This window comes from Castor canadensis, chromosome 2 (assembly GCF_047511655.1).
Source record: "Castor canadensis chromosome 2, mCasCan1.hap1v2, whole genome shotgun sequence".
NCBI classification, from domain to species: domain Eukaryota; kingdom Metazoa; phylum Chordata; class Mammalia; order Rodentia; family Castoridae; genus Castor; species Castor canadensis.
In genome coordinates this window covers 148,004,095-148,029,453 of record NC_133387.1, presented here as the reverse complement: position 1 = coordinate 148,029,453, position 25,359 = coordinate 148,004,095, and the positions used below count along the sequence as shown (strand labels likewise).

General features: G+C 35.7%; 1 protein-coding gene across 2 annotated transcripts in view; it reads left to right on the top strand.

Moving 5' to 3' along the window:
- Adam10 (ADAM metallopeptidase domain 10) overlaps window positions 1-25,359 on the top strand; it is a 141,773-nt gene that overhangs the window by 15,410 nt on the left and 101,004 nt on the right. For both annotated transcript variants that reach the window (XM_020168723.2, XM_074066064.1), the window contains exon 2: window positions 15,103-15,253. In XM_020168723.2, coding sequence (XP_020024312.2) covers window positions 15,103-15,253 — 151 coding nt within the window. The remainder of the gene's footprint in view (window positions 1-15,102; window positions 15,254-25,359) is intronic.

The window sequence follows — 25,359 nt, the reverse complement described above, 5'->3', positions numbered from 1 at the left end:
TCTTCTTCAGACTGTGCAGATTTTAACTACTTATCACCAGCTCCACTGCTATTACCTTGTTGATAGAAGCCAACATCCAACTCTCTTTGGTTACTGTCACATATGCCAGTGGTTCTCCCTGCTTTTCTTTTCCCCCTTCAGTCAGTCTCTCCTTAATGTAGCAGTCAGTGATTTGTTCAGAAGCTTGACCAAAACCATCAGTGGCAAATTGTATACTTTAAAATGGTTAAAATGATGATTTTGTGAATTTTACCTCATTAAAAAAAGGAAGACAGCAAAAACAATACACCTGTTTAGTGGTTTACCATTGTGAATAAAAAGTCAAAGTCCTTTTATAGTTGCTTAAGATCTATTTGATTTAGATGTTCACGCATATTCTAGTGCCCCCTTAGTCTCTTCCCCCTTGTTTGTTTCTGTTCTAGTGAGAAGACATTTCAAAAACACAAAATTTAGACAGGCGCCGGTGGCTCATGCTTGTAACCCTACCTACTCAGGAGGAGAGATCAGGAGGATCGCAGTTCAAAGCCAGCCCTGGCAGATAGTTCATGAGACCCTATCTTGAAAAACCCTATCACAAAAAATTGGGCCGGTGGAGTGGCTCAAGGTAAAGGTCCTGTGTTCAAGCCCCAGTACCACAAAAACAAAAACAAACACCCCACAAAATTTGCTCTTGTCTCAGGGACTTTACACTTGCTGGCTTTTTTTTACATGTAATACATTTTTCTGTAGATTGCTCATTGTCTGCTGTCTCTTGTTTTTCAAAAATAAAAATATAAACTTAGCTGGATGCTGGTAGTTCACATATGTAATTCTAGCTACTTGGGAAGCTGAGATCAGGAAGATCACAGTTTAAGGCCAGCCTGAATTAAAGGAAAAAAAAAAATAACAAAAAAAAACCTTGAGATCCTCTCTCAAAAATAACTACTGGAAAAAAGGGCTGGAGATATGATTCCAAGTGATAGAGCACTTGCCTATTAAGTACAAAGGCATGAGTTTAAACGCTGTTACTGCAGAATACACAAACAAAAACAAAATCCCCAAACTAAACCTAATAGCAGTAAACTGCACATTTTTAAGTGTGCAGTTCAGTAGTGTTAAGTGCATTCATGTTATGTTTTATTCTCTTGGCTCAAATGTTAGGAAGGCCCATCAGGTTACCTCATATCAAAATACCAACCCCTTTTCTTGGCACTTTATCTGCCTATTTTGCTATACCCTTTTACCACAACACTTTAAATCTGTGCTTATTGTTCATCTTCCTTAGAATAAAGCTTCATGAGGTCAGTAACGTCATTTTATTACAACTTTGCTTTATTTGCTTGCATTCCTAGCACCTAAAACAAAGTCTAGCATATAGTAAGCATCCAGTATCTATGTGTTGAATGAAATAAATGAGTTGTGAACTAAGTAATTTCATCTTTCTGCAAATTATATGAGAACTTCAAGTTTCTAAGAGTATGTCTAGAAAAAATCTCTAAATATTCTAATTAAATTTTGTACATTAATTGACTTATTTATTTGTTTCTTTTTTGAGTTAGATCAACCCCAGGATCAAGCCCATAGCTTGGCAAACACCTTACCACCAAGCTACATCTCCTAGCTATATTTTAATCAACTTTAAAATTGAATGGCGTTACCATTTTTGTTAGTGTAGCCATTCTGCTCATTGAATATATTTTTATGCCCCACTAATTAGAAAATTACATTGAATGAATCAGAATTTTCTCTACAAGAACTAAATTGCTTTTCTTAGCTACTATATACTCCTTTTTTAAAAAATTTATTATTTTTTGACAGTACTAGGTTTTGAACTCAGGACTTCACGCTTGCTAGGTAGGTGCTCTACCGTGTAAGCCAAATCTTCAATCCTTAAAAAAAATTTTTTAAAGCATTTATTAGTTGTTCACTACAAAAATTAGCCTAAAAGGGGAGGTGTAGAGTATCTCTGATTATATTGTGTGAAACTTAGAAATTTTAGTATTGTTATTAGAATTGAGTTTTTAAAAATCATTTTTTGTTTTTGGGTAAATTCAGAATCACAGAATATCAGAGATAGAAATTTTGTAGTCTTTAAGTGGGCCTCATTTTCTCTCTCTTTTATTTTCTCTTTTTCTTTTTTTTTTTTTTTTTAGGATTAAATCTAGGGCCTCAAACATGTTAATGGCAACATCCCTGTGCCTTACCTTAAGATTAATGGTATTTGCCTTGCACATTTGTTTTGTTTGTTTTTTTGAGACAGAGTCATGCTGTGTAGTCCAGGCTGGCCTTGAACTCCTTGATCCTCCTGCCTGCACCTTAGGAGTGCTGGGATTACAGGTATGTAGCATCATGCCTGTTGGTTGTTTTTAATGTTAAATGAGACAGTGTATCCATTTAGCCATAATTTATTGGATTCTTACATAGTATGTACACTTTATATAAACTTACTTAGTCACAGGTACTGACATTTCACCTTTTTACAAATGGGAAAACTGAGGCACAAAGAAGTAGGTAACAGATCTGTCCTGAACATTGTGAAAAATGATGATAGAAATTTCATAGGTAAATCTAGTGAATAAATCTATAAGTTTTTAAAAGAACAAATTGTACTTATCGTGTACTATGAGCACATGATAAAAGCGAGAGCACACAAGGAAGGGGTGAGGATAGGTAAGACACCTAAAAAACTAGCTAGCATTTGTTGCCCTTAACGCAGAGAAACTAAAGCAGATACCTTAAAGCAACTGAGGCCAATAGGAAAAGGGGAACAGGTACTAGAGAAAAGGTTAGATCAAAAAGAATTAACTTAGAAGGTAACACCCACGCACAGGAAATCAATGTGAGTCAATGCCCTGTATAGCTATCCTTATCTCAACCAGCAAAAACCCTTGTTCCTTCCTATTATTGCTTAAACTCTCTCCACAACAAAATTAGAAATAAGGGCAAAATAGTTTCTGCTGGGTATTGAGTGGGGGGGAGAGGGAGGGGGAGGAGTGGGTGGTAAGGGAGGGAGTGGGGGCAGGGGGGAGAAATGAACCAAGCCTTGTATGCACATATGAATAATAAAAGAAAAATGAAAAAAAAAATGCTAGGCCTTGGCTCAAAAGACCAAAAATCGTATGTTCTCCCTCATATGTGGACATTAGATCAAGGGCAAACACAACAAGGGGATTGGACTTTGAGCACATGATAAAAGCGAGTGCATACAAGGGAGGGGTGAGGATAGGTAAGACACCTAAAAAATTAGCTAGCATTTGTTGCCCTTAACGCAGAGAAACTAAAGCAGATACCTTAAAAGCAACTGAGGCCAATAGGAAAAGGGGACCAGGAACTAGAGAAAAGGTTAGATCAAAAAGAATTAACCTAGAAGGTAACACCCATGCACAGGAAATCAATGTGAGTCAACTCCCTGTATAGCTCTCCTTATCTCAACCAGCAAAAACCCTTGTTCCTTCCTGTTATTGCTTATACTCTGTCTTCAACAAATTAGAGATAAGGGCAAAATAGTTTCTGCTGGGTATCGAGGGGGTGGGGGAGAGAGGGAGGGGGTGGAGTGGGTGGTAAGGGAGGGGGTGGGGGCAGGGGGGAGAAATGAACCAAGCCTTGTATGCACATATGAATAATAAAAAATAAAATAAAATAACTAAGGAAAAAAATAAATAAAAATGCTAGGCTTGTTAGAAGTTCTGATACTTCTTGGATGAGTATCATAGGAGCAGATGGTTTCTAATGATTACTTTATGGCTCTCTTAATCAGCAAGGTATAATCTGCTTTCTTTATAAATATAAATGAAAATGGAAATTTCCACACAACATTGAGTGGATTCATTAATTATATTAATATTTATTGAGCACCTGTTTTGTACTGGACTCTTCTAGGTACTGAGTGAACAACATAAAGTCCTCATGGAATTTTTGTACTAGTGGTAGTGAGGGGGCTGGGGGATACAAATGTAAGAACGCATGAAGAAAAGTAAAGCAGGGTATTAGAAGGAGAATGACAGGGATATACACTTTTAGGGAAATCAGAGAAGGATTTTGGAGAAGTTGAGCAGATGCCTGAATTAAGTCAGTGCTGCTTTGGGGAAGATGTTCCAGACAGAGGGATAATAAGGAGACTAATGCAGCTGTAGCACACAGAGTAAGATAAAGTGATGGTAGATGAGGTAAGGGAAATACACGAGTTGGGTGGAGGAAATGGAGCCTTTTACAAGGATCATGTTCAGCCTTGTAAGCCATAGTTAGGACTTTGAGTAAGTTGGGAAACCTTTAGAAGGTTTTAAGCAGAAGAATGACATGATTGGACTTTTCTTGAACATCATTACTCTAACTGTAACAGATAGATGGTAGCAGTGCAGGAGTGGAAGCAAAAAGGCTAGTCATTTATCATGGTTTATAACTGTCTACATACTTTTGAAACCTTGCTTTGTTCAGTACTGTCTTATGAGGGCCATCTCCCTAATTCAAGTTTTCTAATTCTTATTTGCAATGAGGATATGGCATATAAACTAGTGTCATAAACTGGGAACCTCTGGTCAGAATCATGTCTGGAGACTTGGGTTGTGAACTGAACAGGTATGTTTGCTTACTGCAGCTTTGGCAGTAGTGTGCATCTTTCAGGGACTTGTGACAGTTCCCCTCCACTTGTTTTTAGGTTTCGTTTCTGGCATAAAAGTGGCATTGGAGGGGTTGAGAGTGTGTAGTTCTGTGGGAAGCACTTGCCTAGTGTGCTTGAGGCCCTGAGTTGAATCCCCAGCACCACAAACAGGCGTTGGAGAGGCAGCAGTGTTAATATTTTCACATAGTTTTGAGTGGTAATTTGGTATATTCTGCTGGCTTCTGGAGGCACCAGAGTAAATGGACCTGTGGAGGATGCCAGTACTATTTGCAAGTAATAGAATTTTACTTCAAGTAACACAATATTGCATGAGAAGTGTAGGAATTGAGTAAGATCACATTGGAATAGTCTTCAGTATTTATTGAAACATTTACATGTTCTGGGTCAGTTTCCCGAGTAAGATTTGCATATTGATTTGCAAGCAACACAAAAATTTGCTTATTTATTTGAGTCTGGTGTTACTTGGCTTGATTCATGATTTTTCATCATTTGCTTGATATTACAGAATGATGATACTGTTAGTATGAGAGCATCTCTATATAGATTGATAGAACCTGAACTGGGAGAGTATGACATAAAACAGGGATCAGGATTAGAATAGGTGATGAAGAATTGGAATAGACAATTAGGCAACTTGGCATTGGGGAAATGAGAAGATCTGTAACAAGGAGAGGTCTGATAAAAAAGTGAGAGGGTAAGAGGCTAAGCTTTGTTTAGTAAGGTGGGTGAATATTTAATATCTCAGTGAGATTTGATGAAAGAACAGTGTTCTGTCTACTTTTTTTTGAGTTCTTGACTATTGCTGAACTGTAGGAACAAACCTCAGCTGAGTAGGTTCAGACTCTGCGTGTGGGAACACGCAATTTTGTGGTGTCTGACTAAGGTAAGTAGTGCAAGGGTTGAAGATTGGCCTGGGCTCCTGTGGAGTAAATCATGCCAATTTCAATAACTACCTGTGGAAATCAAGGGTGTACATACATATTTTTGGCCTAAAAAAAGTACATTCTTCTTTAGGATTTCATTACATGTTTTTCTATATCTTAAAAGGTAGATGTCAGTTCAGTTTTGAAAGGCTTGTGCCATGTGTTGTTTTTTTCTTTTTGGTTTTTTGTACTCACATCAGAAACATGAATGGTGACAGACCATTCTTTCTTTCTTTTTCTCTCTTTCTTTCTTTCTTTCTCTCTTCTTCTTCTTCTTTCTCCTTCTCCTTCTTAAACCTCAATTTTCTTTAAAATTGGCCAGCAGTTCTTACTTTATAGATCTTTTGGGTGGATTCAGTAAAAAAAATGCAGAGCAGAGAGCAAGTGCTTAATAAATTTTAGTTATCGTTATATCCAATTCATAAGTTTTATTGTTGCAGTGGTTAATCTTGTCAACTTGATTGTATGAGAAGCATTAACACCTATCATAGATCAGCTAACCCTGAATTTAAATTTAGACAGTGGATCATTTTCTCAAGTTCTGCTGTTAATAATCTGAGAAAACAGGCTGGTGGAGTGGGGAAGGCCCTTACTTAGCATTGCTGGGGACAGACACCAAGGCCTGGAGATGACTCCCTGTACTCAAGTAGTCCAGAATTCCCTAATTAGTCTATGGTCTGACTTTCAGATAGCAAGGACCATGTCTGAGGGGCATAGAGTCTGTGTGTTCCTGGGGATGTCATACGTTCAGCACCAGAGAAAATCATCCATGCAGCCTGTCCAGAGGAATTGTGCAAATCTGCTGTGAGGGGCAATCTCGACTGTCAGTTGATTGAACTGAGAAGGGCTTGAAATAGTAAAGCACTGTCTTGGGTGTGTCTATGAGGGTGTTTGTGAAGAGAACTGAGTAACTAAGTGGGGAGATCCACCCTCAATATGGGAAGTGCCATCCCATAGTCCAGGAACCTGGGTGGAATCAAGGGGAGAGAAGAAGGAAGCCTGCTTTTGCATCTCCCCGCTCCCTCCCTCACTGTTTCCTGGCCACCATGATGTGAGCTTCCCTGCTCTGCCATACCCTTCCTGCTATGATGGATGGAAACCTCTGAAACTGTGAGCCAAAATAAATGTTTCCTTCCTAAAGTTATTTTGTCACAGCAACAAAAAACTGACAGTTGTTTAATTAAGTACTTAATGTAACAAGAAACTTAGGATATTTTTTTTCCTGTATATAAGTTGTCAGTATACATATGAAAGAAATCAAATGCTTTTAAAAATAAAATAGATACAGTTTTGAAGTTTTAATTTTTCTGTAAAATGTGAAGCTTAAATTTTTTTGTCTTTTAGCCAGATTTTCATGTGAATTTTAAAATACTATGTTTCTAAAATAAGAAATGTGAAGAAATAGCCTTAACATGATTTTACGAATATATGATGAAAAACTAAAAGTATTCTTACTAAAGTTGAGAGCAAATTAAAAATACCCTCCTTTGCTGTTAGTGTAGTTTGGGGTAGCTCAGCTAGTATATAAGTTTAGATAACATTATAAATAGACAAATGAAATACTTAAAAATGAAAAGCAGAACAGTAAGATGCTAGGGAAAAAGAAAAATTTTTAGAATTTTGCATACAAAGTTACGGAGTTCATGAATTCCCTCTAGCGGCTGTATTAGTTAGTGTTCTCCAGGGAGAGAGAACCAATAGGCCCAGGATAGATAGATAGATGGATGGATGGATGGATGAATAGATGAAAGGGCATTTATTGGAGAAAATGTAAGTCTCTGGCCATCTGAGAGAGAATAAGAATATGATTGACTGATAGGATGGTTACTCCCCCCGCCCCGCCCCTCCCATACACACACACACACATTGACTGGGTAACTGTATCTTCCCCATTCAGTTCACCAAGTCACCTGCTAGTCTCTCTGGGCACACTCAGACATAATGCTTTACCAGCTTTTTAAGTATTTGTTAATCCAATCAGATTGACATTAAAATTAACTATCATAGAGGTCCATTGATAGCAGTTTCTTTTTTCTCTCTCTCTTTTTTTTTTTTTTGTGGTGCTAGAGATTGAACCCAGGGCCTTGCACATGCTAGGCAAATGCTCTGCCACTGAGCCACATTCCTCAGCCCCTCAGATCCATAGTCATGTTTTTTTTTTGTGTGTGTGGTACTGGGTTTGAATCTAGGGCCTCATCCTTGCTAGGCGTGTGCTCTACCACTTGAGGCACTCTGCCAGTCAGATCCATATTCTTACTGCAGAGGAAAAAGGTGGGTTGTAACAAGTCAACACTAATGAGACTAAGAGTTTAAGTGACTTCTCAAACATTTGATACCTTTTCTGTAACATCTTACAATGCGCTGCTTATTCAACTCTGCTATTGGATAAAAGCAGAAAGAGAAAATGTGTGAGTGAGTTTAGTTGTGTTGCAAAAACATGTGCTGGCTGGAACTGACCTTTAGGTTATAGATTATGGATTCTTATTCCACATTATTGGAAACTTTTTCTTTCTAAGACACCAGTTGAGGCTATTTATTTATTATGTTTTTTAAGTGGTAGCACCTGTGATATCTAGCCCTATTAATATACTATTAAATGCTTGGATTAAAGCATAATAAAATTGCAGTACTTCTTAAACTTGATATATATACAGATCACTCTAGAAGTCAGGTATGTCTGGGGTAGAGTCTGAATGCAATAGTTAGTTTTCCAGTTTGCTGTGACAAATGCCCGAGAAAATCAACTTAAGGAAGGAAAGATTCTTTTTTTTTTGGCTCACAGTTTCAGAGGTTTTAGTCCATGTTCACTATTTCTGCCTCCTGTGGTAAGCAGAACATCATAGTGAAAGGACAAGGGGGAGGAGAAGTACTCACCTCATGGGGTGGGGCGGGGCCAAAATAAATATATGCACTTCCTTCAGCTGGACCCCACTTTCCACAGTTCCATGCCTCCCAATAGTGCATTAAGATTTTGAATCTATCAGTGGATTAAAGCAAGTCAGAGCCCTCATGATATAATTGTCTCTGAAAATGCCTTTACAGACACACCCAGAGGTGTGCTTTACTAATCAGTCAGCTCTAATCAAATCAGATTGACAATCCAGATTAACCAACACTGGCTCACTTGGAGGATCAGTAGGTTTGGTAGGGAAGCCTAAGATTCTGCGTTGTTAACCATTTTCTCATGCTACTAGACTCTAAAACAGTTTAAATAGCAAGGTTCTATGTATTAGGAAAGTGCAAAATGCTGTACATAGAAAAATATTTAATTGGGTGAAGGCTGAAGCATCCACAAATGCAAATTTCCAGTCTCAGTGATAATAGGTTGGTGAATGAACTTGTTATTTACACTTGATCTTAGCCAAAAGGCTAAGAAGCAATTGAACTTGTTATTTAAACACATAGTAATTAGTAGGGTTTTAAATTTTCTTTTAGCTTTTTAGTTTATGGAGTTGAACTTTCCAGTCTTCTAAGAAGTTCTTGAAAATGATATAGTTGCTGCTTTTTTTTTCTTTTTTTAAAAAAGAGTTTTAGAGTATTCTTATTTTTCCAAAATTATATTTTGCATGAATACTTTCATAGAAAAGTTGTTCCAAAATGATTTTTAATAAAATAAGATCTGAAATTTCTAGAAAAATATATTATGTAAAACCTCTTTTCTTCCTTTGGACATATACCCAGCCAGCAGAGGGTTTGCCAGATCATATGATAATTCTGTTTTTAGTTTTTTGAGGACATCTATAGAGTTTTCTGATAGTTTCTGCTTTTTCAACAGATAGTTTTCCTTGATACTGGTTTCCTAAAATTGTTCTCTTGCTACCTGTAATCTGTGGTTGTCATTTAATTTCCTGCATTTCTTCTGTCCTATTAGCAAATGTAGTTATTTAAGATTAATAAAACATTAAAGGATGACCAATAGTTTATTAAAAGTGATTAGAATGTTGATTTCATTTATTTTACTGAGAGGACAGATTGGAATATTTTGAATTGTCTTTGTCTTTTGTTCTGAACTTTTTTATTATGAAAAATTATACAACTTCAAGAAAACTATGAAGAAAAGCCAAATCCATATACCTACCATTTTGATTTACATTTTTATATAAGAAATTTAGCTTTAAATTCACAATTAGTTATAAGTGTATTGTGAATATTTTTGGGTTGTACTGGGGTTTGAACTCAGAGTGTTGCACTTGTTAGGCAGATGCTCTATCATTTGAGTCATACTTCCAGTTCCAAATTTATAAATTTTGAGAAATGTATTTGGTCATATAACTACCACCATAATCATAATATAGAACATTTACTTTAGTCCAAAAAGTTCCCTGTGCTCTTTGCAAAATACTTTCTAATTCCTGTTTTGATTTCTTCTTTGACTTCTAGGCTACTTAGAAGTGTATTTCCTAATATTGGGAGACATTTTTGAATATCTGTTATTGACTCAGTTCTACTACAGTAAAAGATATTTCAGTCTTTTAAAATGTATGGGAACATGCTTTGTGACCTACAATTAATATCTGTCTTGATGATTGTTCCATTTGCCCCTTGAAAAGAACGTGTATTCTATCACTGGGCAGAATGTCATTCTGGTCAGGCTGTTTGTGTTCCAGTTGATAGTGTTCATGTTTTCTATATCCTTACTGATTTTTTTTTTTAACTGCTCAGAGAAAACTGGTAAGCTTTCCTACTCTAACTAGGTTTGTTTACTTTTTTTCGGTTCTATCAACTTTTTCTTCACATACTTTGAAGCTCTGTTTTATGCATACATACCTTAGGAGTATTAAGCTATTTCTCTTCTCATCTTTTGTCCTGTTTTCTAATTGTTACGGTGGTAACTTAAATTTAGTTTCTTTTACTGTATCATAGCCAGAAGTAGAAACTGATTTAACAGCTTGCATCCTTTCTCTTTTTTTCCCGGAATTACTTCAGTATAAGTTAAGGGCATCATATCATTTGTACCCTTAAATGCTTGAAAATGTGTCTTTGAAAATTCAGGTCCAAAGTTCAGGACCTTCTGCTGGATAAATACAGTGTTGCTGTACTGAAAAGAAATAGCAAGAATTCCTTAATATTCTCTAAGACTGATTCCTGTTCACCCAAGGTTGCTTACACATGTTGATTGTTTTCTTCTCTTTGGATTAACTCTCCCCACCCCCTTTTCTTATTTCATGTGTTTTGCTCTGATATGTTTGTGCAGTATCATGTTCATGGTTGCATGACTGTTCTTTGTCCAGGTGTTCTTTTTGTTACCAGATAATGTGGCTTCTTCCCCGCCTCTGCCCTTTGTCTCTGACACAAGTGTATTTTCCCCTTCAAATCATAGTTTGAATAGCTGATTATTAAGTGTTTTGCTTACTTTTCTGAAGTCATTAGGTCATGATCACATACAGTCTTTGAGAATTCCAGGCCTCCATTCTCTTGAGGTTTTTTATGCAGTCTCTAAGGGCTAGGGACACTATCAGAAGTCCATTGTGCTGTGTTCCCCACGTTTTCACGAGCATGTTTGAAAGGCGGTGTCGTACGGTCATGCCCAGCGTTGTTAGTGCAGTGGCTCTTTTGAAACAAGGAAAATATCCTCTGGTTGTATCCTTTTCCAGTTTTTGTAGTATAGATACTGTTGCTGTGGCTGATTTCAAGTTACCAGCATAAATCACTGAGCATGTAGTTGGGAAGGGAACTGGGGCTTAAGAGCCTGTATCGGCCAGCATATGCTCGTTATCTTCTTTTGTTTCAGCTTTTCAGGGTTTTGTATGCCTGTGTGTGTGTATAGAAAGGGTAGGCTGTTCTTTAAACTTAATTTTGTTATTTTGCCATGCTGGGAATCAAACTCCGGGCCTTACACATGCTAGGTAGGCAGTCTACCATTGGGCTGCACTCTCAGCCCTGTCTGTTTTTCTACAGTTTTCCCCCAGCTTTTTTTCCTTTTTTTTTTTTGTGGTGGAACTGGGGTGTGAACTCAGGGCTTTGTGCTCACAAAGCAGGCTTTCACTATATGTTTTATGTCAGTTTTTTTCATATAATTGTGATCATATAAATGCTGATATGTAGGCATAATTTTCAAACAGTATAGGCCTTCTATAGAAGATGACAATGTTCCTGTGCAATTTTTTTTTCATCTTCTTTTTTCTTTTTTTGGTGATAGGATGTTGCTATGTAGCCCAGACTGACTTCAAATTTATAATCCTCCTGCCTCAGCCTCCGAAGTGCTAGTGCTGGGATTACAGGTGTGTACCACCATTCCTGACTTCTGTGTAGCATTTTTAACTTTTCAGTTATGTAGCATGGATCATATCGTGTCTCAGTTATGAAGATTCAGATAATCATTACCTACATCCTTTGCCAGTGAAAATGAACTTTACATTGCTTTATAAAATTCCTTTATGTGTGAGACAGAAAAGGTCACTTTGTTTTACAAGTCTCCCATGTAAATAGTTCTTTAGTGTTTCACCAATAGTTATTTTTCAGAAGTGGCAAAATACTTACTTGAACTGTGACTTAAAATTTGACTTTTTTGGTGCTGAAAGGGGTGAAAGCAGTAACTCTGCAAAGCCACACTTATGCTATGGCTAGTCAGTCCACTTAAAAGAAATGGAATTCACTAATGCAGTGGAAACCCTACATTTGCTTTTTAGAAGTTCTTATACTATAACTTCCTCATTCTTTATTTCTTATCTTGCTATTTTCTCTATGTAAGGCATTTTTTTAAATCCAAGTATAAACTTAATATTCCAAAAGAATGTAAAAATGAGTTGGTATAATGCTTGATTTCATGCTTTAGTATTGATTTTTAAAAGTTCAAATAGGCTCTTAAGCCCCAGTTCCCTTCCCAACTACATGCTCAGTGATTTATGCTGATAACTTGAAATCAGCCATAGCAACAGTATTTATACTGTTTATACAAAAACTGGAAAAGGATACAATCAGAGGATTTTTTCCTTATGTTTCAAAAGAGCCATTGTGACCGTATGATACTGCCTTATTATCTCTTATGTGTTGACTTCATTGTATTATTTTTTTGTTAGTTGCAAAGATAGTTTTGAATTTCGTTCCTGTTACCTTTCTTGAGAGAAGTTCATTCAAGAGGAGGGCGAAGAACCTCAATAATAACTTAAATTGAAGTTTAAGTTTGCCATTGTTGTGTCCCACTGTACAATGAAAAATCTGAAATTTAAAAAAGTTAATTATCCAGCTCAGTATTTAAGGCCAGGAAGTATCAGAATTCAAACCTAGTACATATCTGAATTTTAGAGATGACAACTGCAGTATTTTTGATGGAAAGTATGCAGGGTGGCATGAAGAACAGATTAGACATTACAGAATATTAGTGAAATAGAAGATCTATTTTGATCTTAGAATATTTGCATGTACAGAATGAGACATCTTGGTGATGAGACCCAAGTGTAAATTCAAGATGCTTTATTTTTCATATACACCTTTTATGCATAGTCTAAAGGCAGTTTTATGCAGTATTTTTAGTAGCCCTGTGATTTATCTGTGACTGTGGCTTATCACCTGAGATCACGTGTGGCATTTCCCCCTTATCATGTTGTAGTTCAGAAACTTTCAGAGTTAGCTGAGTGTGGTAGCTACACCTATAATTGTGAGTTTCAGGCCAGCCTGGGTTACATAGCAAGACATTGTCTTAAAAAAGTTAGTTTTGGATTTTGAGACATTTTTGATTTTTGGACTAGGGATACTCAACCTGTGTTATATTTGAAGGTAGGCTGAGTGGGTTAAGTTAATGATGTATACTATAAACCCTAAGGCAACCACTTTGCTTGGGTGCTTAAACCAAACAAAGATTTGTAGCAAGTTACCCAACAAAGAGATAAAATGGGATAAAAAATAATTAGCCCAAAAGAATGCAGAAAAAGGAGAAAAGGGAGCTTGAGCAAAGAGCACATGATAAAAATAGGAAATAAATAGCAAGAGAGTAGATTTAAACCTAATCACAGAGTAACTACTTCATTCATTCATTCATTCCCCTTTTTAAGGTTGGTATTGGGGTTTGAACTTAGGGCTTCATGGCTGCTAGCCAGGTGCTCTATCACTTGAGCCATACCTCCATCTATCCCCTATTTATTTTTATTTTTATTTTACTTTTGGTCACTAATAGGGATCAAACCTAGGGTTTAACAGATACACTACCACTGAACCACATCTCCCATCCAAGATAAATGGGCTAAACTCTTCCATTAAATACTGTCAGATTGGAGAAAAAGCATGACCCAACTATATGCTGCATTTGTGAGTTCTAGGCCAGCTGTGGTTACATAGCCAGACCTTGTCTTGAAAAAGAAAAAAAAGAAAAGCGGTTGAAATTCCCAGAAATACTCACCCAACAACAACAGAGTACACATTCTTTTCAAGTGCACATGTAACACTTGAAGAGAGACCTTATTCTGTTTTATAAAATAGATCACAATGTTTAAAATAATTGATGTCATATAAACTTTGGTGTCTGGCTACTGAGGAATTAAGTTAGGAGTCCATAATAGAAATATAGTTGAAAATTCTCAGTATTTGGAACCTAACAGATTTCTAAATAGCACGTTGATCAAAAGGGAAATTAGAAAGTATGCTGAAGAGAGTGAAAATGAAAATGCAACATAATAGAATTTCTGACTTGCTACTAAAGCAGTAGTACTTAGAGAGCATTTATAGTACTAAACACATAAAACTGTAGTTCAGTCAGTTCCAGCACTTGGGAGGGTGAGGTAGGAGGATCTTGAGTACAAGGCCATCCTGGGTTACATACCAAGTTCAAGGGCAGTCTATGCTACAAAGTGAAATCCTGTCTCAAAAAAATAGAAAGTTAACTCAAGAAAAAATATAGCTTGAGTAGCTTTTATCTGTTTATGAAATTGAAATTGTAGTTAAAACTCTTACTGCAAAGAAAACTTAGGCCAACATGGCTTCATTGATTAATTTTACCAAACATTAAAGCCGGAAGCAATACCAAGTCTACACAGATTTGTCCAGAAATTTGAAAAAGAAATAATGCTTCTCCAATTTTTTTCCCCTGATACCAAAACTTTACAAAACTAATATAAGAACTACAAACAGTATCTGTCATCAACACAGATTATAAAAATTCCAAATAAAATCGTAGCGAATTGAATCCAACATTATGACCAAGTGACATTCATCTCTGGAATGCAAGGTTGGTTTAACATTAAAAAAAATCAGTCAGTTTCATTCATTGTGTTAACAAACTCAAAAGAAAAAAAGATTATCTTAGCAGATGAGGAACGAGAGTGGGTAACAAAGTGGGCATCTATTCCTGATAGTTTTTTTTCAACAAAGTATGATAAAAGAGAACTTATTCAGTCTGATAAAGAACATTCTAAGAAAAGCCTGCAGCTAATGGCCAAACTTCTGTGCATGGTTGAAATTACTGTTAACAATAAGTTTATAAAAAGTATGTGAAAATAATATTAGTGAAGGATTCATAGCATTAATATTGGGATTAGTGAAATAATTGCTTCATATATATTCATAGATACTTGCATAATTGTGGAACCTTGTTAAACTAGAAGGGGCCTTCATGATGGTACTAATTCAAAGTGTTGTCTGTTTTTATAGGTCAGTATGGAAATCCTCTAAATAAATACATTAGACATTATGAAGGATTATCTTATAATGTGGATTCACTACACCAAAAACACCAGCGTGCCAAAAGAGCTGTCTCACATGAGGACCAGTTTTTACGTTTAGACTTCCATGCCCATGGAAGGTGAGTAAATTTAGTACTTCTTATGTCTCAACTCCCCCTTTCTTCAGCTAAGTTAAAAGAAGAAATTTATACACTTCTTTTTCTCTTAATGGAAAGGTCCCTATTTGGAAATTCAGCCTCCACTGGAATTTGGTATATACATTAAAAAAAAGTCTTCTTTTAAAACAGATTGCCATTTTATATTTTTAAGGAAACAGTCAAATATAAATGTTTTAAAGTTTATGAATCAGATATTTTATTATATTGCAAGATATCTTTAAAAAGGATTCTGTGTTCATACAAGTTTTCCTCTACTTTTTTAGAAAAAAGTGAATAGTTGTTTACTATTGAATAAATCTCTAACTTTTCATTAACTCAGTTTCATCAGTTCTAAAATAACAGTACACAGATTATATGCTGTACTATTCAGTTCTGAAAGAGAAGTGTTAAGGGATAAAGAAGGCAGAGCCAAGGGAGAGAGAACTGTTGTGTTCTTGATCTGTACTTTTTTATCAGTCTTCTTGGCACCCAGAGAAGGTAAATATTTCTTAATATATAAGGAAACTATGGCTTAAACAAGTTAAATAAATTCACTTTCACAGCACAGATTTGAACTAAATCTGTCTGACTCAAAAACCTTGGTTTTTTTTTTTTCCTTTCTCTCCGTAGGGGTACTTAGGTATGAAATCTTTGTGGTCTTTGTCAGGCTCTCTGTTTTGCCTGCTGTGATTATTAAGTCTATTCCTTTTGTGCTTATTTTTCTAGTGTAACCTGGATTGAGACCTGTATTACTTCCTAGTAGGTTTCTTAGCTCCCATCTATCATTAAAACTATCATTAAAACTATTCTGTGTACTGCTGCAAACAAGGTGACTCTACCATAAGTCAGTCCCCCTCCACAACCCCTGCTTTTTTTTTTTTTGCAGTGCTGGGGATTGGTCCATGGCCTTGTGCATGTTAGGCAAACACTGTATAGTGGAGCTACACCTCCAGCTCCTAACTGCTGCCTTTTTCATGCTAGTTTATTGCTTTGAAGTCTTTCATTAATGATTGTTGCCTTTCAAGTTCTCTGTAAATTAATCAGTCTAGTCTAAAATAACCTTATTTTATAGCCCAACTTGATGTGTCTTTTTCACTGAATGTTATTTGGGTATTTGCTGTACCTGTACAGTTTTTTTTCCTGTGGTATTTAAATCCTGATCAGCTTTTAATGTACAATTCAGCTTTTTCTTCTTAGATACTTTACCCCCTTCTGTAGTTTTAAATTCCTTGCCTGTACTCAACTGGCATTTGAGTTGTGCATTCTTCCTTTTCATTTGTTTATGTCTTACAGTTCTGTAACTGTTTTATTGTTCCTCATAGGTAAGCACCATGGTTTCTATTTAGCACAGGTGCTTAGGAAAGATTTTAATGTATGAAAAATCATTTCCTATATGAAATATAGGAAAGATAATCAAAAATGCTATAAAACTTAAAGTATTTTATGCATGGAAATAAATATATTATGTAATTTAATGTATTTTTCACTTTGAAATAGTAGTGGTCATTGTTAAAAAGGTACTTTCAAATTGTAAAATCCCCTCCTTTGATTTGAAGAAGGAAAATAAACAATTTTAGTGTCTATTCGTTCTCCCAGATAAAAAGTATAGTGACAGTAATTAATGTATTTTTATGACCCTTCAGATAATATAAAATTACCCACCAAAATTATCATGAAATTATAAGAAATTATTAGGTATTCTAAGTTTCTTTTTTTTGTGTGTGTGTGGTACTGGGACTTGAACTCACATCCTCATGCTTGCTAGGCAGGTGTTCTCCCACTTGAGCCACTCCACCAACCCTTTTTTTGTGTTGGGTATTTTCAAGATAGGGTTCACAAATTATTTGCTCAGGCTAGCTTTGAACCTCCATCCTCCTGACCTCTGCCTCCTGAGTAGCTAGGATTACAGGCATGAGCCACTGGTGCCTGGCCATTCTAAGTTTTTAGTGACTTCTCAAAATACACTTACTATTATATTACCATTATGGTTTGATTACCAAAGGGATATGGTCAGATTCTGCCCACCCTTGGTTTGGATACCACACTACTGTTAGATTATTTATTAGGTCTATCACATATTTCATATAACCTGATAATCAGATTCCTAGCTCTTTTGTTTGTATATGTGAGTAAGCGTGCTATTACTTAGTCATCCAAAAAGTATGTACTAGTTAAAAGTTACCTAGTTTAGCTGTGGATAATGAAACATAGGTCTAATAGAAGCAGTTATATGTGTCAGTCATTATAGAAGCAGAAAGTATTATATGGTGCTTTAGAGATAACAGTGCTGTAGATAGTTAAAGGAGTGAGACCTCTGGTGAGGCTCTGAGCAAAGGACCTGGAGCTAGGAAATCTCATGCAAAGTGGTCTCATGTATGTTGATCATCTTAGGGTACTTTTAATAGAAATTGTTTAATTATCTATATAATTATGTTAAATTTTCTGTAATCTAATTTCAGGTAACCTATTTTCTCAGTTATTATGCTTACATATTCACAGTTTCAGAATTTGTCCTAAAACAGGTCATTGTAGTCTTGTGATGGTTAATAGTCTTATTCTTCCTTTTCTTTGAAATAGGCCTACAAATGGCTGAAGTAGTATTATTATAGATTTTCTACTAGATAGCTCCTCTTTCATTATATACTAGTTAACTACACCATAACTCCTAATAGTGCTTATACCTGTGTGCAGATTACTGACATTTTGGTAAATAATTTGCATTTTATTTTTATAAATTACCGCATATTTTACTTGTATTTATTACAAATTAGTATAGGGAAGACTTTGGAGTCTACTTCCCTAGAACCAGATAAGTCTAATCAGTAGCAGAATATGTTAAATTGTTGTATAATTACCTTAGACATACTAAGAAGAATAGACTTGAACAGAGTTCTGCTTACACAATTATGACTTACATTTCTGAGTACTAGCCAGCTTCTCAGTGTGTGTTTGAGTATTAAAGTCATTTTTTGTGATGTTTATTTTATACTAAGCATATGAACAAACATCTTTCAACCTTGCTTAATGTTAAATAAAGACATGTGTAGCTTCTTCCAAGCCTATGAAAAGCTATTGCTCTTGAAATAAAGTTGAATGTTGGAAATGATCGTTCCATTTGAGCCAGTAATACAGTTTTGAGAAAAGATACACATTTTAAAATGAGCAAAGTATTTTGAACATAGGTACTAAGGTAAAATATGTCTCTTACTTTTGCTTGGAAATTAAAAATTTTCTTCAGGCATGGTAGTATATGGTTATGGGAGGCAGAGGCAAGAGGTTCAAGAGTTTAAGGCCAGTTCTTGGCTACATTCCAAGACCCTGTCTCAAAACAAAAGGGCTGGGGAGATAGTTCAAGTGGTATATTGCTTGTCTAGCAAGCATGAAGCCCTGGTTCAATCCCCTGTACCCGCCCCCCAAACAAAATAAAAGTACCAGTTTTCTGTATTTCTGCAATTGTTTCATTTGGATAAGTTTTGTTAAATGGGATTGATTATTTAATAATGTTGTATGTTTAGCATATTTTAACATTTACAGCCAATGTCTTCTGTCCCTCATGAACTTCAACTTCAAGTACAGAACCTGAGGTTTTCCTCATCTTTTTTATATAGATGATGGTCATATTAACTGAAGGAAGGAAGAAAAGAAAGGGGGAAGGAAGGAAGACATATGAAGGGAACATAATATTTATAAGCATAAATTGCTAGCAGGGGAAGTATATAACCAATACGTTTGTTTAGGATTGGCTCTAACCATAGAGTTTAATCAAGAAAAAAAAATTGTTTTTTATGGCATATTTAATTCGGTGACTAGTAAAGTACACTAAAATAGTAGGAACTAGGTTTTCAATTTAAGTTCCTCTTCAGTAGGTTCCCCTTTCACCTGCCCCCCCCCACTTTTTTCCCCCATTGAGGGGATCAAACCTAGGGCCTTACTGTTTGCTAGGCAAGCACTGTACCTACTGAACTACACCCTTAGCCCCAGAGTAGTTGTTTTTAACTACAAAATGGTAGTTAAAATCTCATATACTATGAGATGCAGGATTTTCATCATAATTTCAGATTTGTTTTCTCTCAAGAATTCTAATGTTCATGTAAAAGTGTATCATGTGTCAGGAGCTCTGTATTCCTTTATTCTTCTTAAATACTAGTAACTGGCATGTTACATCCTGCTTTAAGTGTTAGGCTTAACTGTCATGTATTCCTGGCTTAATTACCATGCATTTTAGGCTTGCACAATACCAATGTACTATAATTTCATTAGGCATTTTGCTTATGTGATTGTTGTGAAATACAAGTCTAGACATACTATCTCTGCTAGCCTGGAAGTGCCTTGGGCTTCTGTTATATCATGTGGTGGGTATAAGAAACCTCTGTAGACAAACTAGCATGTTTTGAGAAGCAGAGTGGTAGGAATCCAGGAAGCACAAATGGGTGCCTGTTCATTAAAAAGAGCTAGAGGATAAATTTGGATTGGGTACAAATTCTGTTATTAGGGAAGTTTAAGAACAAAATTATGAAACATACCAGCTTGGTAGTTAAAATTCTCCTAACAAAATTCTAGGAAAATTCCCCAAAGGAATGTAGAATTTGTTTAGTACCTACTTCGTGTCAGATACAGTATGGCATGTGTTGTTAGTTTAAGTACACTTTGCACTATTCTTTGTCTCACTAGTGGATATTCTAGGAAGTGGTAGTATTTTATTCTTGCCTAATTCCTCTTTATATAGAAATTAAAATCCTAACAAATAATGTTTTTAAAGAAATCTAAAGGGAGGTTGGGTGAAATACTTATAGATGCCTAAGAAAAAGCCAGCATTGAGCTGTTTGTATGACTAAAGGTTATATGAGTTTTGTATGACTAAAGGTTATATGAGTTTTATGTGACTAAAGGTTACTGGGAACTCATCATTGCTTTGAGTTTAGCTTCTTAGATATGATTTTCATGTGAGATATTTTTCTTTTACATGCTCTTAAAGCAATAACCAGTGCTTACCTGGCAAAAATAGGAATGAGTTTTTGAAATGAATTCAGTTTTTCACCTCTGACTTTGAAAAGGGAATGGAAGAAGAGTGTGAAAGTGTTTCTCTGACTGTTTTTAATTCTGTGGATAAATTCTTTCCTCTAAAAGTTTATCTCAAATAGGCTTCAATCAATAATTAATTAGAGCTATAGTTTTTAATGCCAGAGGCTCTAGAGTTTGTGACCTAAGTAGTCAAAAATCAGGCATTGGCACAGTAGAAATTCCTATCCATTATTTTTCTTAAGTGTGAGTATATTTCATACTAAAATATTGCACGAACAGTTGGATTTTTTTTTTATTCATATATGCATACAATGTGTGGGTCATTTCTCCCCCCTCCCCCCGCCCCTTGCCCTCTCCCCCCCACCCCCTCACTACCCAGCAGAAACTATTTTGCCCTTATCTCTAATTTGAACAGTTGGATCTTTTGTGAGATAAGTACCATAGCTCAGATTTAACTCAGATTCATAGTTAACGTTCTTTTTTTTTTTTTTTTTTCTGTTGCAGTGTTTTCTGTCCATGTAAGGTTTCTTAAAGGTATAGCAAGGATTTTATCTAATCAAAAGTTATTTAAATGTTTATACCTGAAATCCTTTATAGTATAGTAACTATGTTGAATATGTTTAGTTTATTTAATTATAAAATATGCTTGTTTGGATTGTTTTAGTAAGCATTAATAAACCCTGTATAATAGTGTGACATTTTAAAGCTGATCAGTGTGTTTACATTTTTTCGGTCATCACATAAACAGTTCCTTCTAGAAGCAGCTTCTGAGTACTGACTCCTATTTTTGCTTGTTGACAAATTCTTTGATATTTACATATAGGAATAAAGGTCAGTTGTTATTTTGTAGGTGTCTCTGAAATTTTAACTCACAACCACTTTGTACTTAGTAAGTGTCCAAAACAGTCTGTTCCAAACAAATAATTAGATATAAACACAAAGTTAACAAATCAAGAATCTTAGTAATAATGGTGTGGGTGGAATAATTGCAGCAAGATTTAGAAGTCAGGTTTTTTTTGTTTTTTTTTTTTAATTCAACCACAGTTTAGTTACATAGAATTTTGATCTCTACATTGAATGAACAAGTACGTTGTACATTTCCTTCAGTTTCAAGTTTATTTTAACTACAAGAGCTGTTTCTTTTGTTTTAACACCATAATTCACTGTCTCTTATATTTTAGGTTTTTTTTTCAACCATCTCATTATTTCAGATGTTTACTAAGCATCTATTATATTCTAGTAACTTAGCAGTCACTAGGGATAGAGTAGCCTAGCTAGACAGATGATGGAGGAGAAGGAATGGATTTGAGAGAGGTTTTCATCTCATTTTTTTTTTTTTAATGGAACTGGCTTTTGAGCACCTGGCCTTGTGCTTGTTAGGCAGGTGCTCTACCACTTGAGCCACTCCACCAGTCCTTGATGGTAGAATTCATTTGCCTTTTTCCTCATACTGAGGTATAAAGACAGCAACTAGATGGCTATTGGGGCTATTTTCTGAGCTAAAGTATCAGGGACAAGGAAAGGGGAAATGAGGGAGTACATGGTGGATGTATTTTGTATTCATACATGAAAATATAGAAGAATGAATGAAACCTGTTGAAATTGTTCTAAGAAGGGGAGGAGAGAGGAAGAATGATGGCGGGGTTAAATCCAACTAAGATATGTTTTAAACACATATGTAAATATCACAATGTATCCCTCTGTACAACTATTATATGCTAATAAAATCATAAATAAAAAAATCACACTAATATCAAAGTTTCATTGATTTTTATTTTTTATGGTGGGACTGGATTTTGAATTTAGAGCTTCGCTTTTGCAAAGTAGGCGCTCTACCAATTGAGCCAACCTCCAGTCTTTTCCTGTGGCTATTTTGAAGATGAGGTCTCAGGAACTATTTGCCTGGGTTGGCTAAGATTCTCCTGTTCTTAGCCTCCTAAATAGCTAGGATTACAGGTATGAGCCACCAGTGCCTGGCATTTTTTTTTTTTTGAAATGGGGTCTCACTGTATAGCCCATGCTGGCTTTGAACTTGTCATCCTCCTGAGTGCTGGGATTATAGGTTTCGCTGATGTTTAATACAGCTCTAAGGTTTCACTGATGTTTAATACAGCAATCTAAACAAGCATATTACAGTAAAACCATTAAACTAAACATATTCATTTCATGTAATTGGTATAAAGAACATTCAGGTATGATTATTTATAGCTGAGGAACAGCTATATACATGAGGAGAGACCATAAGTTTAGTTTTAGACAGGTTATGTAAAGTTTATGAAGAGGCCTGGGAGAAGGTTCTGCTAAATACCAGCTTTTGAATTTAAGGATTAGGCAGAGGAGGGGATACAGAGACTGAAGAGTGTTAAGACAAAAAAGAAAAGTTGAGAGCATGATATACTAGAATCCAAGGAAACAAGTGTTTCAAGTTGAGCGGTCATTTGTTATCTCTTGCTTCTATCCTACTGAAAATTACCAACATCTTAGTCCCTGTTACTCACCCTTTTTTGAATATTTTTAGTTCTATTTGATCTTACTAGCTCTCTTATGCAGAGTAGTCCATATTTGTATATATCACAGTTGTGCAGAAGAGAGTAAAAGAATTTTGTTTAGTTTGAGTCTCTTAATGACTTATGATATATGTATATTTTGGGGCATTTGGTTAAGAGAAAGCACAATGGGCCAATTTTTGAGGACCCATCTCTGAATTCTGTGGTAATTGATTGCAAGGACCCAGTTATTTTTTACGTGTGCTTTGGCTATTTTCTTCCTGTGTGTATGAAGTACAAACACATTTTATTTGTCCATAGTAAAATTGTTCTACCTATACATATAACTCCCAATTTTTTTTAATGTCTTAATTTCACAAATAGCTTATTTTCACCTGCCAAACTGAGGGACACTTTAAAAAATATTTGTATTATATTTTTGAATTAGCATACATTAATTATGCAAGAGAGTTTCATTGTGATAAGCCCATACATGTGTACAATTTGAACACGTTCACCCCCTCTACTGAGTGACACTTTCATATTCTTTATCCTGAGAGACTGTAGAATCATTTTGTCCAAGTTAATATTAGGTGACATTTCTTTTGTTTGTTTGTTTGTTTTTTTCCCGCAGTATTCGTGTTTGAACTCAGGACCTTGAACTTGTTAGCCTGGCACTGTACCACTTGAGCCATGCCTCCAGCCCTTAGGTGGCATTTCTGAGACCAGATGAATACTGTCCAGTTTTACTAATCTGATTCCCTTCTTTTAGAGGAAGGGAATTGACAAATTCTTCTTTTAGAATTTATACCATTGATTATGTTTTATATATCAGCCTTTTGTTTTTATCTTGTACCAGACAGCTCTATCCTGCAGCTCCCTTGTTTATCCTAAGCAGGAAACTATATAGTTTGTAGTGGAAAGGTTATTGGTTGGCTAGTTGAAGATGACCTAGGTTCAGATTCAAACAGCTTCGGTCAAGTTGCCCTTCTCCTTGATTTGTGAAATTAGTAAGTTTAGATGATCTTCATGATTGTATGTATTGGATTTACATTAGGTATCTGAATAATTGAAGTACCCCTTTACTCTTAAGTCCTGTTATTTCAGTGTTTACATATATGTTGGTTTGTCAATTATTTAATTAGATACTTGCATGAGATTGCATGAAGCTAGAAAATACTTACAGAAACCTTTTTCCTCTTCAGGTAATAAATAAGTCTGTAGCCATGTGTAATACATGGAATCTTGTGTTTGTAATCATACTGTCATGGAATATTCTTACCATTGTTTATATTCTTGCATAGGAGAAAGGTATTCATTTTAGCTCAAATTTTACTTTGCTTTTATCTTCCTTTGTAACTCTTCTATAGTTTTTGTTCATGTGTTTTGCTTATTTGAGGTTATTTTTGTACCTCAGGGCTAGCATTTAAGACTGGATCTGTGTTTTGAGTTTTTTTTGGTGGGGCTGGGATTTGAATTTAGGATTTCACACTTGCAAAGTAAGTGCTCTACCGCTTGAGCCATGGCTCCAATCCATTTTGCTGTGATTATTTTGGAGATGGGGGAGGGTCTTTCAAACTATTTGCCTAGGCTGGCCTTGAACCCTGATCCTCCTGATTTCAGCCTCCCAAATAGCTAAGATTATAGGCATGGGTCACCAATGCCTGCTTGGTTCTGTGTTTTTAAATCTGTGGGGTGCACATAGCTGATACTACCTCTCGCCACCTCTACAGAACTGTTCTAGTTTATTTATTTATTTTTTTTGTTTTTAAAATACCGGTTTCTATAAAGTAATTTGAAAAATGACTCTCCTGTTTCAGAAATATACTCATGGAAGTAAACTTGGTAATAAAATAAAATAATTGACTCAACATTTGATGTTAATATTGGCAACTTGTCTTAAAAATAATTTGGATGGTGAGACTACATCAAGCATCTCTACTAAGAAGAAGATGAGTATTAAGAGGAAATGGACACTGGGAGTGTCCTAGTTGAATACAATTATTCCTGGTAATTGCCAAGCCAGTCCTACCATAAGCCTGCACCATGGTGAGATAGACCTCTCTGTTCATCAAGACAGTTCTGTGACTGGGACTATTTATAAACCTGAAAGCAAGGTTTTGGCTTTCAGGACTCCTCTCTGTGTTGCTAAGGTACTTCATTAGTGGGGTCTGATAGCTTTAGTACAGGTCATGCACCCTTTGTCTGTTGTTTTCTTCTGAGATGACCCCATGAGTCATCTAGCCTTTTTAACCTATAGAAAGGTGCCCCTTTTATATAAAGGTGTAAAAGGGGCTTGTCCTTCCAGAGAACTTAATTTATTTTGTTTCTGTGCACCAAAAGTGGTTCCAGTGCTTCTGTTATTTCTTTGGTTTGGCTATGGAGTGCTTTTCTAAAACTCAAGAAAGAAAAGCCAGTTCTTATGACCCTGTGGTATAATTCAGGTACTGGGACTGGGGAATCAGCATCACTTTGGTGCATTTTTTCAAGTTCTGTCATCTGTTCACCCTCTAATAACTTCACCCCATTCTTTATAACTTCATTAGAATGGCACTGAGGAAAGCCAAAAAAAATCAGTAC